This window comes from Hyposmocoma kahamanoa, unplaced genomic scaffold, assembly GCF_003589595.1.
Source record: "Hyposmocoma kahamanoa isolate Upper Pololo Valley unplaced genomic scaffold, ASM358959v1 160, whole genome shotgun sequence".
Classification (NCBI taxonomy): domain Eukaryota; kingdom Metazoa; phylum Arthropoda; class Insecta; order Lepidoptera; family Cosmopterigidae; genus Hyposmocoma; species Hyposmocoma kahamanoa.
In genome coordinates this window covers 1327636-1344580 of record NW_020653575.1, presented here as the reverse complement: position 1 = coordinate 1344580, position 16945 = coordinate 1327636, and the positions used below count along the sequence as shown (strand labels likewise).

General features: G+C 35.8%; 1 protein-coding gene across 3 annotated transcripts in view; it reads left to right on the top strand.

Moving 5' to 3' along the window:
• Positions 1 to 16945, top strand: part of LOC113240658 (unconventional myosin-XVIIIa) — a 391151-nt gene that overhangs the window by 338481 nt on the left and 35725 nt on the right. For all 3 annotated transcript variants that reach the window (XM_026478017.1, XM_026478018.1, XM_026478019.1), the window contains one exon: positions 1922 to 2011. In XM_026478017.1, the coding sequence (XP_026333802.1) occupies positions 1922 to 2011 (90 nt within the window). The remainder of the gene's footprint in view (positions 1 to 1921; positions 2012 to 16945) is intronic.

Genomic DNA, 16945 nt, shown 5'->3' with positions numbered 1-16945 from the left:
CTTCTGCGTACTTGCATGACAAAAATCCATGATAGTGACATGTGTACCTCTTGCAGGTTGTCTTGATCTGTCATAGTTGGATTAAATATTGTAAATTGTAAATGTATACAAATAGCAATCCCCGGAGTTTCTTACTCGTTCTTCTCAGGGAACCTTACGAATGAGTAGCATAATTTAGTTATAGTAATTTAGTAGCATTTAATCAATATAACGGTTTAAAGTGTAATTTGCCAACCTATTTTCTTATCGTATCATTGCTTCTTTTATTATAAGACTATATTGACTTTGGAATGTATGTTGCCCCTTAACTGCGCTATCCATGACCTCGTAGAGATTTTCCCTCGTACATGTATTAGTTCGTAACAATAGACAATGTAATTCGACGATAAAGACTATCTATGAAATGTCTACTAACAACGACTTCTTAGCCGTAGCGCCATCTATAAGAAATCTACGAAAGTATTTCGCCACCTAGTTAGGTACCTTTACAGCTACCAGCCGTGACTAGAGATGTCGCTATTAAGTTTAGTTAAATTTTTATTGAATGTCAGAATGTTTCATCACCATGATATTTATTTTTTGTCAAATAACTCCAGTTTGTTATAAATATGTCCGATTCGTATCAGGCGGTCTACTCTCGATCTCCGTCCAACATCCGTCCGAAACAATTACTGTCAAATAAGTAATATTCTACAAAATGAAAAGACAAGTATCAAGTATCTTGATACTTGATACTTGAAGCTTGCTTCATTCGCATCACGCGTCTTTTCATTTGGTCAAGTAGTGCTTATTTGGCAGTAATTATTTCGGACGGATGTCGGACGGAGATCGAGAGTAGACCCCCAGTTCCGAATCCAAGAAATGACGGTCCGAAATGCCACTGGTATCATTTTATCTCTAGGTATACAAGTGATATTCGTATCGGACTAAATGCACAAGCAACATTCGAAGTGGGTCCGAATTTTCTAGATTTATATATAGGAATGAAACTATTTTTCCGGATTTAAATCGCGTATATTTGTTTTTTCAAACAAACCGACGTTTCGGGCCCTTTACAGGTCCCATGGTCACGGTTCAACCGTGAAATAGTTTCATTCCTATGTATAACAATCGCGAAAACCTAAGAACTCGATAGATTTATATAGTCACGGATTTGGACGGGATACAGTCGGATGTAATGCGCTTATAAGTCCGTATCGGTTAGATGTTCTGATCTGAGTCAGATCTAGGGATGCGTCTCAAGGCATCCTTTATTAATAGATTATAAACATTGACGTCATGGATGACAGCATCCCTGGTGACCACCTGGTAACCTTGCACTTGTTTGTTTAGGACTTAATTAAGATCTTGAGCTTTATGCTCAATTTACATTGTCGCGGAAGGGATTTTTGTTTATTCTATTATTTTGTTTAAATTTAATTGTTTTTGACAAGCGAGCAGTCCCGGGATCACACGATAGGGAGTATTTGGGTCATTCGGGTTAAATTTTAACTTTGTTTTAAAGTTAAAATTTAACCCGACTCCGGACCATTCAGACCCCAAAAAACTGGTCGCGAGTCTTCCGGAAAATTCTCACGCGGTCTCGGGAATTTTCTTAATCAAAAATAAATATATATTTCATTAAATAGACATCTCAAGATTGTTTACTTTTAGTTAAGTACCTTAGCAAATGAACTATAGTGTACGTTACACAACTGATATAAAATTCATTATTCTATTTACAATTTGGTTAGGGAAATTCGGTTCCTAAGCCATAAAAGCCAATTGTAATGCGCGGTGATTTAAATTGAGCTGGTTAATTGAGTGACGCAATTGATGATTAAACGAACGTACCTATAAATGAAGTTGTATCATAATTATCATCTGTTTCATCAATTTGTTTTATGCACATACCTAAACGTTGTTTTCTATTTATTTACAGGAAGAATTGGAGACCCTGCGAGCTAAATTGGATAAGGTGGAAGGCGAGCGCACACATTTCAAAAACGAATCTGAGAAGCTTGAAACTAAGGTAAGTTTAGTTTAACCAATTTGACCAGACCTGCAATTGGATTCTATATCACACGCAATCGTGTTTGTTAGACGTTTTTAATAAAGCTACAGAGACGACCTTCAACCTTTTATTTATTTTTTCATTATAAATAAACTGTAACAACCAAAACGTTTACATGGTAATTACCTTTTCTTTTTTCTATTTTTTTTTATAAAAAAATAAGTGCGCATTTGACCTCCATCTCACCTGATGGAAAGCGACGATGAGGTCGAGAATGTTGCATGCACACCTAAATAATGCGAAAGCGAATAGATCACTCTCGCCTTGAAAAGGTTCTAGTTACAGCGTTCAGGGAACAAGTCTGCAGGCAGGGAATTCCACTCCCTAGCCGCTCGCCATACAAATGTGGAAGCGAAACGCTTTGTGCGAATCCTCGGGAGACTAGATGTGAACGAGTGGAACCCTCGCTCACATCTAGTCTCCCGAAGATGGAACGGGGTAGGCGGAATCAGATTATGCAATTCCATCGCACACCCTCCGTGATATATCCTGTAGAATACCGATAAGCTGGCAACTCTACGGGCGGCGGTGTGCAAGACTCTGCAGCTTCGCCTCTACTAATTCCGAGTCACCTACAAGCCTCTTAGCACGCTTGTGTATTGAATCCAAGGTGGCCAGTTTGTATTTAACAGAGCCATGGCAGTGGCAGCAGTACTCCATACATGACCAGACTTGTGCTTGGTACAACTGAAGCAACTGTCCCGGTGTGAAGTAACGCCTCACCTTGGAAAGGATGCCAAGCTTCTTGGCTGCATTTTTGGATAAGGATGTATCTGCCGAAGTTCAGATTGGACGACAGGTCCATTCCAAGCAGGTGAAGACGATCGGCTATCGGTATGGATATATCACGAAAAGTCGGAGTCAGGTGAAAGGGACTCCTTTTAGTGGAGAAAAGACACGCCTGCATTTTGGTAGCATTAAATGTGACAAAATTGGCATCGCCCCAATCGGAGATTACCTTAAGTGTCAAATTCAAGCGACTAACCGTGGACTCTCGACAAGACCGGATTTTTTTCTCCACTGATCCTTGCATTGGTCAAGTACGTGTCCACAACTGTGCTGTCATCAGCATACCCAAAGGTACCCAAATCAACATATCGTTTATATGCAGCAGAAAGAGGGTTGTACATATACTACATACATACTTGATGCGCTAGATTTGCTTTTCAAATCAGTTTGCTAATTCTGTCGTAAAAGATGCTAGCATCCAGGACCTCCATGAGACCTTGTTTCGTACGCGCGTTATCGGCAAGGCAAAAGTGCTGCACGGGGAGCGCAAACAGCTGATGTCGTCGTCGGCCCGTGCGGACATATTTACTTGTTCGGTACAAACAGATCGACGTTGCTCAGTGTTTCGGGGTTATCTACTATACGTAGCAGAAATTTTTGTAAAAGAAAAACGGAAGTAAATGACCTCCGTGAACTAAGCAAAGGTTCAATCGTGCAAAATAGCTGTTTTTCATATACTTGATTTTCCCACCCTTCATCCGTATAAAATTAATAAAATATTTTTATCCACAAAACATAAATATAAGCGAACAATTAAAATAAGAGAAGAGTAATGTGGGCAAAAAGGATAAAGACTTTGGTGATCTTCAGGTTTCACCTCTTGCTATTAGCTAAATATACAAAATCTCAACTACAATCACAAACACCGCCACCGAAAATATACTCTACACGTGTTTCGTCTCTTTACGACGCATCCTCAGGTGTTGCTGATTGTTCGACACTCGGTCGAAGAATGGTAATGGTGGGAAAATTAACTGCGTGATCAAAAATTCAACAAGCGTAGCCATTTTGCGCGAATTGACCTTCACTGGCTTCGTGGTTCGTAGCAAAGTAATTTTCTTCCATTTTTATTAATATGAATTTCCTTGAGTAACGCCTAAATAATATTATAAATTACTTTTCGTGTCGGCAAAATTTGAAACCTCGTAACTCCGTTTTTGGACGACGTCCGTTTTTCCTCTTTAGGCGCAGTTTGACAATTAAAGCTTAGAATATCTTTACTGGACCAAAGATCTTAAAGGTTTAATTGTAACGTAATGGATTGTCATTTAAAATAATTTTTAGTAAGTTCACATTAATTGGAGATATGAGGTTTGCCAATTTAGCCATCGTTTTGTAAAACGTCTAGAAATGTCCAATGTTTTCCCACGAAATACAAACTTCGTCTATTTGCAAAATATTATTTAATTGATCTAAGAGTAAATTAAATGAAAATGAGTATGAAGGTATGAACTGAATGAAGTGAAAATGAGTATGACTTTTAGTAGCAATGGATCTCCATGTGAAAGAGTTCGTCCAGAGAAGTACTGCCACCTTACCTATGTCTGCCGCCAAGCGGTAATGTTAGCATTACTACGTTCCGGTTTTGAAGGGTGTTACACGAGGCGAAAGTTTTCGCGCGGCCGCCGCGCGCCGTCCGCCCTGTTATCACGCACATTAATGGCAAATCTGAATTCTATTTACTAGGCAACGAAATTTAAATTCCTCTGAATAATACAAGCGCGCGGGCCGACGCATACATCAAATTCCAGCCAGATTCGCTCTCGTGCCCGGAACGCTCGTTTAAGTTAAAACGTATATGCTAAACAAATAGAGCGTATTTTGCCATGACAGTTAGACGCACGCGGACTCCGCTCTTCGACTGTGGTGAGCGCATTGAAATTCGTGTCGAATAAATTCGCTCTAAGGTTGCTGGTGAAATTACAATCACATGGAACTGGTCAACTTAAGTCTCAGCGTGACAGGCGCAGTGGCAGTGCCCTCAGATCTTTGCGATTTAGAGCTCTGAGTGGCACTGCAACTATTATAGACAGGCGTGTAACTCAGCATCAGACGCACGACTTGTTTGTCCCGTCACTTGATATTATAAAAAAAGACTATATTATTTCAAGCGAAACACGTTGTTCGAAGACAGGTTTCAATGCAATACGAAAAATGAGTCCTTTGATAATGTATATCGCAAAACAAGATATATATCCAGCGAAGGACCAATGGCCTTAAGGCCTCGGGAGGTTATCGGCTTATCGATATTATAGCTTTTTGTTTTTTACACTTCTTTTAATATTGGAATATGTGTTAGAGAAATGTAATCCCAGGATGGCTGTAGACAGTTGTTTATAGAAGTTTTAAAACTATTTTTCATCGTACTTGCACGTAAGTACACTGATTACATGCAGTCCAACGTAACTCATTACAGCCATGGTCGATAATGAGAAGAAAATAGGCCCGAGGTTTTATTTAATAATAATAATAATAATATACGTTTATTTTCTCCACAAACATAACTGTTATACATGTACAAAATTAGAAGCATATAATAAAATTTTACTTCTACATTGTGTAAGAGACTGGAACCTAAACTAAGCGTAAGCTTGTAATATAGGATGCCAGGTCTCTCACCTCGGATAACAAGACTAACAAAATATTGAGAAAACACAAAATATGAAGCGGAGCTGCAGCGCTACAGTCGCGGCACACGCGCCCCTTACAGACTATACTATAAAGGCTTAGGTAATTAACTAAATGTGAACAAATTGTAATGAAGTATTTTATAATATGGACTTCAGCCGTAACTCATACTGCCAGTATAGAAGTTCTGAATATAGCTAATTTGCCTATAAATGTAAATAACTTTTTAATTCGATTTATTTTATATTTTTATATTTGTTTTGAATTTTATGCAAAGTTTGGATATTTAGTATTTTTGAACCGTTGTTTGAAAGTTATAAAATATTGAAAAAAATAATCGTCCTAATTGTATAAATATAATAAACCCTTAAATCTCTAGGGCGCGTTACGGGTTTAGTGTGGATCTCTTCTAAGAAAAGGGTGTTTGTCCAAAGTGTGTCTCACAACTGTGGTCTCTTACGATAGCTTCAAAAGTCATCCGAGAGTTTTAGTGAATTGTTTACAACATGTCACTTCCGCAGGCTGCGCAAGATTCGAACAGGCCAAGGCTGTATTCGTCTCGTTGTTATTTTTATAAATTATTCACCAATTTTATCAATATGCGTTTCTCTCACCTGACGTGACGTGAGTGAGCATTTGAAACAACATCGTTAGAAATAGTAATTCTTTATTTAAATTTACTTGGAAAAGTCTTTGCGTTTTCTTCTTATCAATCCGATAAGAAAGTAACCGTTGTCGTACAATGAAACAATAGCTAATAATCACCAAGGCATTAGAATTCACTGGAGAGGAACGCGCCGCCCACAGTACAGAACTAGACCTGATATCCTTGAGGACTTTGCGCTTGCACAGTCCATGTCACACTCGTTCTGTCATTACAACCAGTTACTGGTTGATTGTGGGGAAAAAAAACAAAAACTAAAGTGACAGAATAAGGAGTAACGGTACAAAATTCAAAAAAACGACGATTTTTTTTAATTCCAAGAAGAATTTGGAATCGCGCGAAAATTACGTGCTCTTCTAACTGGCCAGCGTTTTAGTGTTAAATTTAAAAATGGAACGAAATGAAAGTGGCTTGGCTAATTGTAGATATTAAAAGAGTAAAAAAAACTTGATCGGTTAATTGCTTGAAACGTGAAAAAAAAAGAAAATCTGTGAACATGTCGACTTGATCAGATTAAATGCATGTAAGTGTACAATAATAGCTTCTTTAATGTAAAAATAGTTTAACGGTGAAAATAGATATGTATCTTAATAATTGTGTTCAAAAGGAAGAATTGTAAATTGAAAAAATATAAATCAATAAGTAATGATGCTATTTTTCCGGATTTAAATCGCGTATATTTGTTTTTTCGGTCGGTTTGTTTGAAAAAAAACTAATATACGCGATTTAAATCTGGAAAAATAGTTTCATTTACTATGTGTAACAATCGCGAACACCTAAGAACTCAATATGAATCAAACTACAGTGTCATGACTTATCCAATAAGTGAAGGTATTATGTTTCTTCTTGTTATCGTATGGTGGTGAAAGGATTTTCCAATCAGCGTAAGTACCTTATCGATTGTTGTCCGGGGCAAGTCAGACGTACAGGAAAGGGATGGTATGTACGTCGAGCGGGCAGGTAAAAGGTAAAAGATTGTATAGACTAATAAACTTAGCACTATAGTAAATCTAAGTAGCAGTAGCACCTTATCTATATCTGCCGTCAAGCATTAATGTGAGCATTACTGCGTTCTAGTTTTGAAGGGTAAGCGTGTTAGTGAAATAACAGGCACATGGGACTTGTTATGTCTCCGGGTGACGGGTACTGTGAGTGCCCCTTAGATCTTTCTTTGTGATTTAAAGCTCAGAGTGGCACAAAAACTCACTGCACCAGGCGGTGACACGTCTGTCCATAACGACGACTTGTTTCTCTCGTAGTCACTTAATATCATAAAACTTTTTTTTAGACAACTGGACAAATCAAACAACACAATCAAATAAGTTTCTGAAATTAAGTTTTAATTTAAAAAAGCATGACTTGCGTTTAGTGACGTTGTTGTTTTTAACGTATGATGTATTATATAGAAATACAAATATGTATAAAGGTAATGAGAAACTTTAAAGACCATTTCCCAAAAGTTGACATTTTCGTTATACCTGTGCGGACGTTTATTATTATGTCTGTAATATTATGGTTGTTGTTACGCTTTTAATTATACATATAGTCATAATTATAAGTTGAAAGTATTAATCCTATCAACTTATAATTGGACTAAACTAAACCAGAGACTTTTATAGTGGTTAAAAACACAGCAACGCATTATTTGTGACAAAATAATAATTAAGAACGTACTTATCTGCGTCGGATATCTAACAACAAAAATGATATTATGTACTAGCTTCCACTTTCTAGTATTGCATTACTTGGCGATAATTTTCAACAAAATAGCTATGTCCTCGAACGATAAAAAAAACGTTGTAAAGTTTTTTTAACATTAAATTTGTGTTGCAAACAAAACAGCACGGCTCGTAATCTAAAACAAAGGCTGTCAAGACGTCACGGTTGCATGACCTACAATTTAAAAAAATATATACGACATTATGTACAGTAGTTCCTTGACCGCGATATATTTAAAACGAAAGTGTGAAAAGAGTTATGTAATAAAATACAGGTACATTTATTTTTGCACCCCTCGTTGGTAACGAGGGACAGGCGTGTGTTTTTCTGCTCGGCTAAAACACTTTTTGCCGTAATTGAAAAATTATTTAATAAAAAAATGTGTAGGTAATTAACAATACAATGAACAAGAATAATTGTTGAGTAGATTACTAAAACTGGGTTGTCAATAAAGAAATCATAATGTTAAAAAAGTGATACTATTTTTTCCGTATCTAAATAGAGAAGGTATATTTATTTTTTGAAAAAACAAATATATGCGACTTTGATCCGAAAAAATAGTTTGATTTCGAATGTGTAAAATAACATTGTATTAGATAGAGCTGGAAGTCCAAGGGAGTCAGTAGGACATTAATTAAAAAATAATATAATAGAGCCTCAGTCCAATATAACACTAGAGAAACCCTGTATCGCGGGTGCCATGGACACACATAGACAACGACAAATTACACCCCACGACAGAAATAAATGTAAGTCATACAAATATTTCTCCTTGCCCAGGAATCGAACCCGTGACCTATGCTTGGTAGACCAGCACGGTAACAGGTCGCCTACGGAGACCGTTAAAAGTTATAGGCATTTAACAACAAAAACTTGCATTTCTAAGCTTGTCAAAGTTTTGGACTGGATAGATTTAGTCACAAAGAAAAATTTATCAAGTTTCTAAATCAAACAGCATAGAAGAAAATCCCCGGTTGTAGACGAACGGATACAGGCGGACATCGAAGTAATTCCTGAGTAGTCAACTTAAACAAATCTTTCGAATATACTTAGTTTTTTTAATTATTTATTGATATTGGCTATAGATCAGAACGTAATATACTTAAACTAAAAATTAATTCGTTTAAAAACTGTAACTACAAAACCCACCATTACTCTATAAGAAATATATGAAATGCTTGATATTGTTTAGAAAAATGCGACAGAATGTTTCACTTATCGAGCGCTTCAAGTCCAAATTTCTATGACTCGACGAGAGAATTATTTTATTGTTACGATTGCCTTTTATCGTCTTCGCGCTGCAATAAAATAATATTATTGAAATGTCGTAGTAAAATCTGAAATATCTGAATCATATTTTAATGCGTATTAACATAATAATGTCGGATATTTACATTCTTTGTGCGTTTGAGACATGTTTGTAAACTTTTTAGGGTTTCGTAGGGTTTTAGAAAACCTAAAAATCAGAATTTTCATATCTGGTGTATAAATAGTAATATTTGGTGGCTATAGTTATAATTTAATGTTATATTTGTAACAATAACTTACATTATTATTTATATTACTTAAACTACTTACATTAGTTTGCTTTTTATTTTTACTTTATATGTGTAACATCGACTTTGGTGGCATGGCTTACTAGGTTGCAATCACCATATGGTACTGGCAGAAAACCAGCTCTGTTTCTGCCATTTCAGCCAGGGTTAGGGTGCTGATGAAATTACACACACACACAGAGACACACATGGGTCTTGTCAACTATGCCCCTCAGTTATGGACAGGCGTGTGGCTTACCACCAGACACACGACTTGCTAGTCCCGTCAAGCATTATTAAAAATTGTCATTATATATTCATTCATGCATTCATTCATGATTTTTTTACTAAAAATGACAACTAGTAAAAAACTAAACTAACACGGAGAAAAATCGATTGTGACTGTTTTTTACATTGGCATTTCTACGTATCTGATAGAAAAACACATGGCACGACATCCCTTAATGTTAGTTTTATAAATATCAAAGTACATTTACAAAGATAATTGTCGTGATAATATGTCAATGATAAATTATCACTTCTAAAAATCTTGCATTAGAGTAATATAAGTTTGTTATTGTAGGTATACTTATAGATTACAACACCCTAACCGTAGCTCCATGTATATACGAGATACATTTCGTTGTGCTATCTATGATGCAAATAAGTAAATAAATTTAAAAAGTATGCTTATTTTACACCGGATTTATAATTAAGCACATCATCGTTAGTATCTATTACTATTATATTTATTATTACTGTTTGTATTACCGTGTCCCTCGCTCCATTTTCACACGACTGCGAAGTGATTTATGTTAGCCACGAGATTTTCCACAAACATACAAGAGTCCGTTCTATAGCGTTGTTTTATTAATTGGCTGTTTTTCAATCGTGAAAGATGTTTGTAAATATTTTTTTGATTTTATGTAAAGTTTGAACTTTTTCGTTAATGTACCGTACAGATATTTGCCAGACGATTCTGAACCTAAGCTGTAAGCTAAGAACATGCTGTAGGCATATTGGAATCGAAAATGAAACTATTGATGAAACTATTACCAGTCCTCGGCTTGTTGCAACCATCTGCTGCGAGCAGCCTTCGCATATCGTCACTTCATCTGGCCTTACGCTACGTTTCCCGAGCCATGATCTCCGCTCAAGGACTCGCTTTCTTTACCGGTTACTAGTTCTTACAAATATGACCAGCCCCCTGCCACTTCAGCTTGCTTATTTTACCAACTATGTCAACGACCTTGATTTTCTGTCGGAAAACCTCATTTGGTATTGTTTGTTTGCTTGTCCTTCAGGGAAAAAATTACAAGAGAACAAGTTATATGATAATCTCAAACAACATCTTTTCGGTTTCAGTTACATTGTTTATTCAGTTTATTATTATAGTGTTCAAGAACCTCGCTAAACAAATCTCCTGTAACTCATATTCGCATAACGTAAACATCGATTAAACGCTGCGCCGTTAAAAATAAATTATCCCAATATTACATTCAACATTATTTAGCACAACACATAAAATCACGTTCCGTTTTCAAAACAAACTCCAGACTTTAACCTCGAATTGCAAGTCGGAACAAAACTTTCGCGTTTAAGTTTACAACACATCGAGAAGTCGATAATTCCTAAGTCGCTAGCGAAAAGTGAAAATGTTTAAAAAAATGTAGAAGATGGTACCTATAATGACAGGGAATGTGTTAACAATACTGGTTACAGCGTGTGAAAATTGTTTACTAGCTTTCAATTCTTTTGAAAAGTGCGTTGTCTATCACTGAGTTTCCCTTTAACTTTGTTGTTTGTGACGAGTGTTTATGTTTTTATTGACTTGTTAATTAGACTTGATATAAAGTAGTCACCACACTCGTTAACGCGGAACTGCTTAAGCCGGTCCGAAAAAGCTTCATGTCTATTTACATCTTAATCGTTTCCTCATTTCCGAGCCTCGTGACTCTACTTCGTACTGCCAATCACCTTTCTCCATCAGTTGTGCTCAGTCGGAGATATGATTTGACCAACGTTTAACATTTCTACCGCTAGGTATTTTTCTTTCCACTCTGTCACTATCACACGCTCCAGCTTTACGCAAAACGTGGCTAAAATAGCGTATCGTACGCTGCATGGAGATTGTGGACAAACGCCGTGCATTGTCTATGTTGAATTCCCCAAATACATATACATATATATAGATATATCGGACTATGCATAGCATTTAACGCCAACACATTTAACAACACAAATAACATTTGACGCCAACACCACATTTCAAATGTCCATGTAATAAGAACAAAAAGACGTTACGCGTTTTGCTTCCAGTCGGGGCGCTCTAACGCGAAACGCATAATGTCTTTTTTCGCTCTTATTGCATAGACGTAAAGATTTTTCGGACCAGCTCAAGCCGATTTGTTATGGATAAGTGTGTTGACTCCCTTATGAAAACATTGATCTGGTTTTGGTTAGATGTTAAGTTTCATATTTGTGTTTAGGCGCTCACTAGGCACTTGTCCGGAAGTTATAAGTATAAATAATAATGTGTTATAAAGGAAGCTCTTTATAAATTTATTTGAAGTGGTCTGGGGCTATGAGTTAACAACCATTTGAGTTCCATTTCAGTTTGAATTAAGATGGACTAAATTATGAACGTACAGGCTGGACTAAATTCGTTGTATAAATGTCCAACTTCAAACATCCAAGACATTCAAACCTTCAATGACATTCGTCTTACATTTAAACTTCTAATATACAAGATATTCTGTAATTCTGGCCCAATTGCATCTTTAGGGAGTCACTACACCGGCCACAAAATGCTAGATGTCCGAATAGGCGCGGTCCGAATTGAAGTGAAACGCGCAACATGTTTTTTTTATGATATACGAAGTGACGAGACGAATAAGTCGTGCGACTAGTGTGCCCGATGGTATGCGACACGCTTATCTTTAGCAGTTCCAGTGCCACTAACAACTTTAAATCGCAAAGATCTGAGGTTCACTGCCAACAAACGTCACCCTGAGACGTAAGTTAACAAGTCCAATGTGTATACATACTATAATTTCACCTGGTCCCTTAACCTTCAAAACCGAAACACAGTAATGCTCACATTACTGCTTGACGGCAGAAATAGGTGAGATGGCAACACTTCCCTGGGCGAACTCTTTCACAAATTCTTTTGCAAATTTGCTGCTACCAAAACTTTTCGCTCCTATTCCATGGACATAAAGTTTTTTTGACAGGCTCAAGCCGATTCTGTGTTATCAAAATGTGGTTACTCCATTATTGAATGCAGTTTACGACATCACAGTCAAAATGAAAACCATTTCAATTTTTGTACCACTCGAAACTCGTTAATACGTTTTGTTACTTGTAACTAGTCCTACTTCAGTTTGTATCTATATATATACACGCATTTGTGTGTAACAAGTGCGCATTGGCAGACGTCTTGCGGTTATTTCTTTCACTTTTGTTTTGTTGCCGACCAAACTGGTGTTACTGGCCAAGTCCAAAACTGTGGTTTTATTTTGTTTTTTTCATACTGATCTTTGCGAAAGATACGTTTTGAGTTTTTTGACGTATTTTTATATAGAAAGTACTTTTGGATGTACAAGTCAAAGATTCAATGTTATAATAACGATTAAAAATGTAAACAATTTCGATGAATTTCACGAATCGATTTAGTTCATTGATTCGATTTACAAAAAAAATCACGAGATTCGGTTTTTATAAATCAATTGTATTTCGGAATATGGCAGAATATAAGCGAAAGCTGTGGAGTACACACCGTATCTCTCTGTAACGTCATGAAGCCATATTTCATTAATTGGCATTGTATTAGAAATTTTTAATATCAATTTCGATTGCTAGATGAAAAAGAAAACTTATTCAAAAGTCATTTAAGAACCTTTATTACAAAAGAGATAAACAGAATGTTTTGGTAGACTAAGTAGCCGAACTAACTTATCAAACCAAAATACTGCTTACGGCTTAGAGTCCTAACTCTGTATTGTACTTTGTTCATTACAACAAGAATCTTTCGGATGTTATGAAGGCAAAAGAAATTTATTCATTTTTTAATAGAAATGGCTTCTTTTGCAATTATAGAGGCTGAAATTCTTTAATATCTAATGTACAATGGAAGTTAAATGTGTATTCTTCATGTTATTAATCAGCAAAATACGAAAAATCTTTTTAGCAGCTTTTTGTAAAACGCTCGTAATAATGTCAAAATTTTCGTCGCAGTGGAACTTGTGAAAGAATTCGTCCACTGAAGTGTACTGTCACTTCACTTATTTCTGCCGCCAAGCAGTAATGTCAGCATGACTGTGTTCCGGTTTTAAAGGGTAAGGGTGCTGGTGATATTAAAGGCACATGGGACTTGTCAACTTATGTATCAGGGTGACGGGCGCAGTGATAGTGCCCCTCAGATCTTTGCAATTTAATGCTCTGAGTGGCACTGGAACTGTTGTGGACAAGCGTGTAGCTTACCATCAGGCGCACGACTTGTTCGTCCCGTCACTTGATGTTATAAAAAAAACTGTCACTTTACCCATTTCTGCCACCAAACAAATAAGCACTAACAGAAATCTGCGTTCCGGTTTTGAAGGGTAAGGGTGCTGATGAAATTACAGGCTGACGGGACATAAAAAATTACGTCTCATAGTAACAGGCGCGGTGCTGATCAGATCTTTGCGATTTAAAGCTCTGAATGGCACTGCAATTGCTATAGACAGGCGTGCCGCTTACCAGCAGACGCATTGTTCATCCCGCTACTTAGTACAATAAAAGATGCTGTTTTTTATATTACAGTGTATTGGTTCTACATGGTAGAGATTATACATAAAAGTGTAATCTGTAATGCAACCTTTAAATGTCAAATATGTCAGTGAAATAAAAAATAATCTCACTGCTCTTCAAACTACCGATAAACAAAATAGACTGCCCACCATATTACCATTATGTATATTGTTTACATGAAACTGATCACACATCAACCCAATATTAGCGAGGCATTAAACGAATATGCCAAGCGTCAGCCAAAATTACGGTCATGCATGTCACGCAAACAGTTTTAGCTTTAGTCTTCTAAGAATTAGACTTTCATGCTTACTGTTCCAGTATATACACATCTAAGTAAACGTCTTTGAATATAGGCCACAAAAATGTAATAAGACAGATGCACCGTCATCTATTTTTGATACAAAATCAACAATTGGAAATAAAAGTATTTATTCGGATTTAATAATATTTCGATAATGTTTGTTTTTTTTTTCAAACAAATCAAATATTCGATATTTAGATCCGAAAAAAAAGTTTAATTTTCAATACTGCCGTCCACTAGCTAAAACTCGGCTAAGTGTCATGTGGTCAAATATCATTTTTAAACGGCTTATGATAGAGCTCAAAATTCTCTATTTCAAAACAGTCAAAGTTAGTTAACGTATCGGATATATCGGAATTTACCCTAATGATGCTTAACTAAAATATCTTTAAACAATTTGGATATTCTAAAACTGGGTTATGATTTCTTTTGATATCTCAACAATGATTTTGTCACATAACCGCGTTTTAGTTAAAGGACGGCAGAATGTGTAACACTCGCGAAAACCTAGGCACTCGGTACAAAACCAGTCATTTTGTTTTATTACAGTCAAACATTTTACAGTCACAATTTACACTTACGTCTGTATTTACCATCCCACAAGCATATTTAATAGTTTATTTTAGCATAACTCATAATCATATCGAGTTCTTAGGTTTTCATAATTGCTCATGAATGATGAAACCCTTTTTTCAGATTTATAATGGCGTATAAATTTGTTTCTAATTATACGATAAACAAGAATCATTATTGCATAAATTAGTTAAACTTGGTTCTGTCAATTAAAGAAATCATGTTGGAAATGAAATAATTTTCCAGATTTAAATCGCGTATATTTGTTTTTTTCTTTGTTTCAAACAAACCAACGTTTCGGTCCTTTCGGTTCTTTAAAGTCGCGGCTGACTCTATCTTCTTGAGTCAGCCGTGTGCAAGGGACCTGTAAAGAGTATGTTGGATTGTTTGAAAAAACAAAATAATGTTCGCGAGTTTAGATCCGAAAAAATTGTTGGATTTCCTAAATAATTCATAGCTGTTTCTTTTTTTGCCTAAAAATTACCGTAACATTGACCTTTTCTTGGTACGGACCGAAAATTTTATCGTTTTACTTCACAAACTACGGAATGCAATGTTTATCTACTTATCTATTCAACCCTTTTTTACGATTCTAAGAATAGTTTTCTTAAATTTTTTTCTAATAGAATCATGAGTCGATCATTATCATATTATGAGTGACTACATTCTGTAGTTAAACTCTATGTTCATTGCCGCCAAAGTCCTGGATATTTGCCATCTTCGGATGTTATTCGATATTATTTTTTACGCACTATACTCATGGACATATTTAGAGTAACACTAAAAAAATGTTGAATTATTCAATGGACCTCTTTGATCGAGTTTAGATCGAGAGGATTGCATACTGGTTTTCACGGTGTTCGATCCCCGGCCAGGTCAGTGTAGAAAACCAACTTTTCTATAATGTCTCAGGGCTGAGAGTTTGTGGCACCGTCGTCGGTTCCAATTTCAATAACATTCTTATTCAAAAAATAATTGAACATCATGGCGATGAAACATTCTGACATTCAATAAAAATTTAATTACTAGTGCTTTAGTTACTTACTTTGGGATCACAGCCTTGTTTGTGATGTTGTCTAATATTTATTTATTTATTTGTTTACCAGATCGTTGGATCGAAATCAAAAGTCAGTTCGTTCTGTTATATATGGCCAGCGGTTCATATGAACATTGTTATCATAATTCATCCTATTTCTAGTGTTCCTGTAAATATGTCCATAAGTGTAGAATATTGTGTTTCGAACTATTTCGTCTCTTGCTGTATATGAAAGTTGTTATTGTATAACTGTTGCAAAAAACAAGAAATTTAATTGGGTAACATGGAATACCGCCAACTCGTAAGAAACCAATTTCTGAACATGAACGATATACGTTAAATAATAAACTCGCTTTATCTTTTTGATGGAGTATCCCACGGCACAGTCCACTATATTTGCTACAGAAGACTTGATTTTACGATACACAAGTACTATAAACGTTTATTTGGCATTTTCAACTGAGAAAGATTTCTTGCTTTTCTATACTTCCAATGAACTTTACGCCATCATTTTTTTGGTCCTTCGTTATACAACACGAAGTATGACATCTTATTTGAATACTCTCATTGCATCAATGACAAGATTATGTAGAATTAAAAAATTGTGTATTTTCCTTGAAATTGTTTAAATGTAGAATGTATAATTTGTTTCGATTTCACTTTCCTGTAAGATTTGACGGAAAGTACTATAGTGGAAAGCGAACAATGCGAACCTCATTCCATCCATTGATTGGATGAGTCTAGACCCCATGTGAATTAAACTTATTTGTCTCTAGATGTTGTTGATGTGAGTTTTTATGACCGTAGTATAAATTTATTACAGGTTATTTTTAATCAATTCGAAACTTAAAAA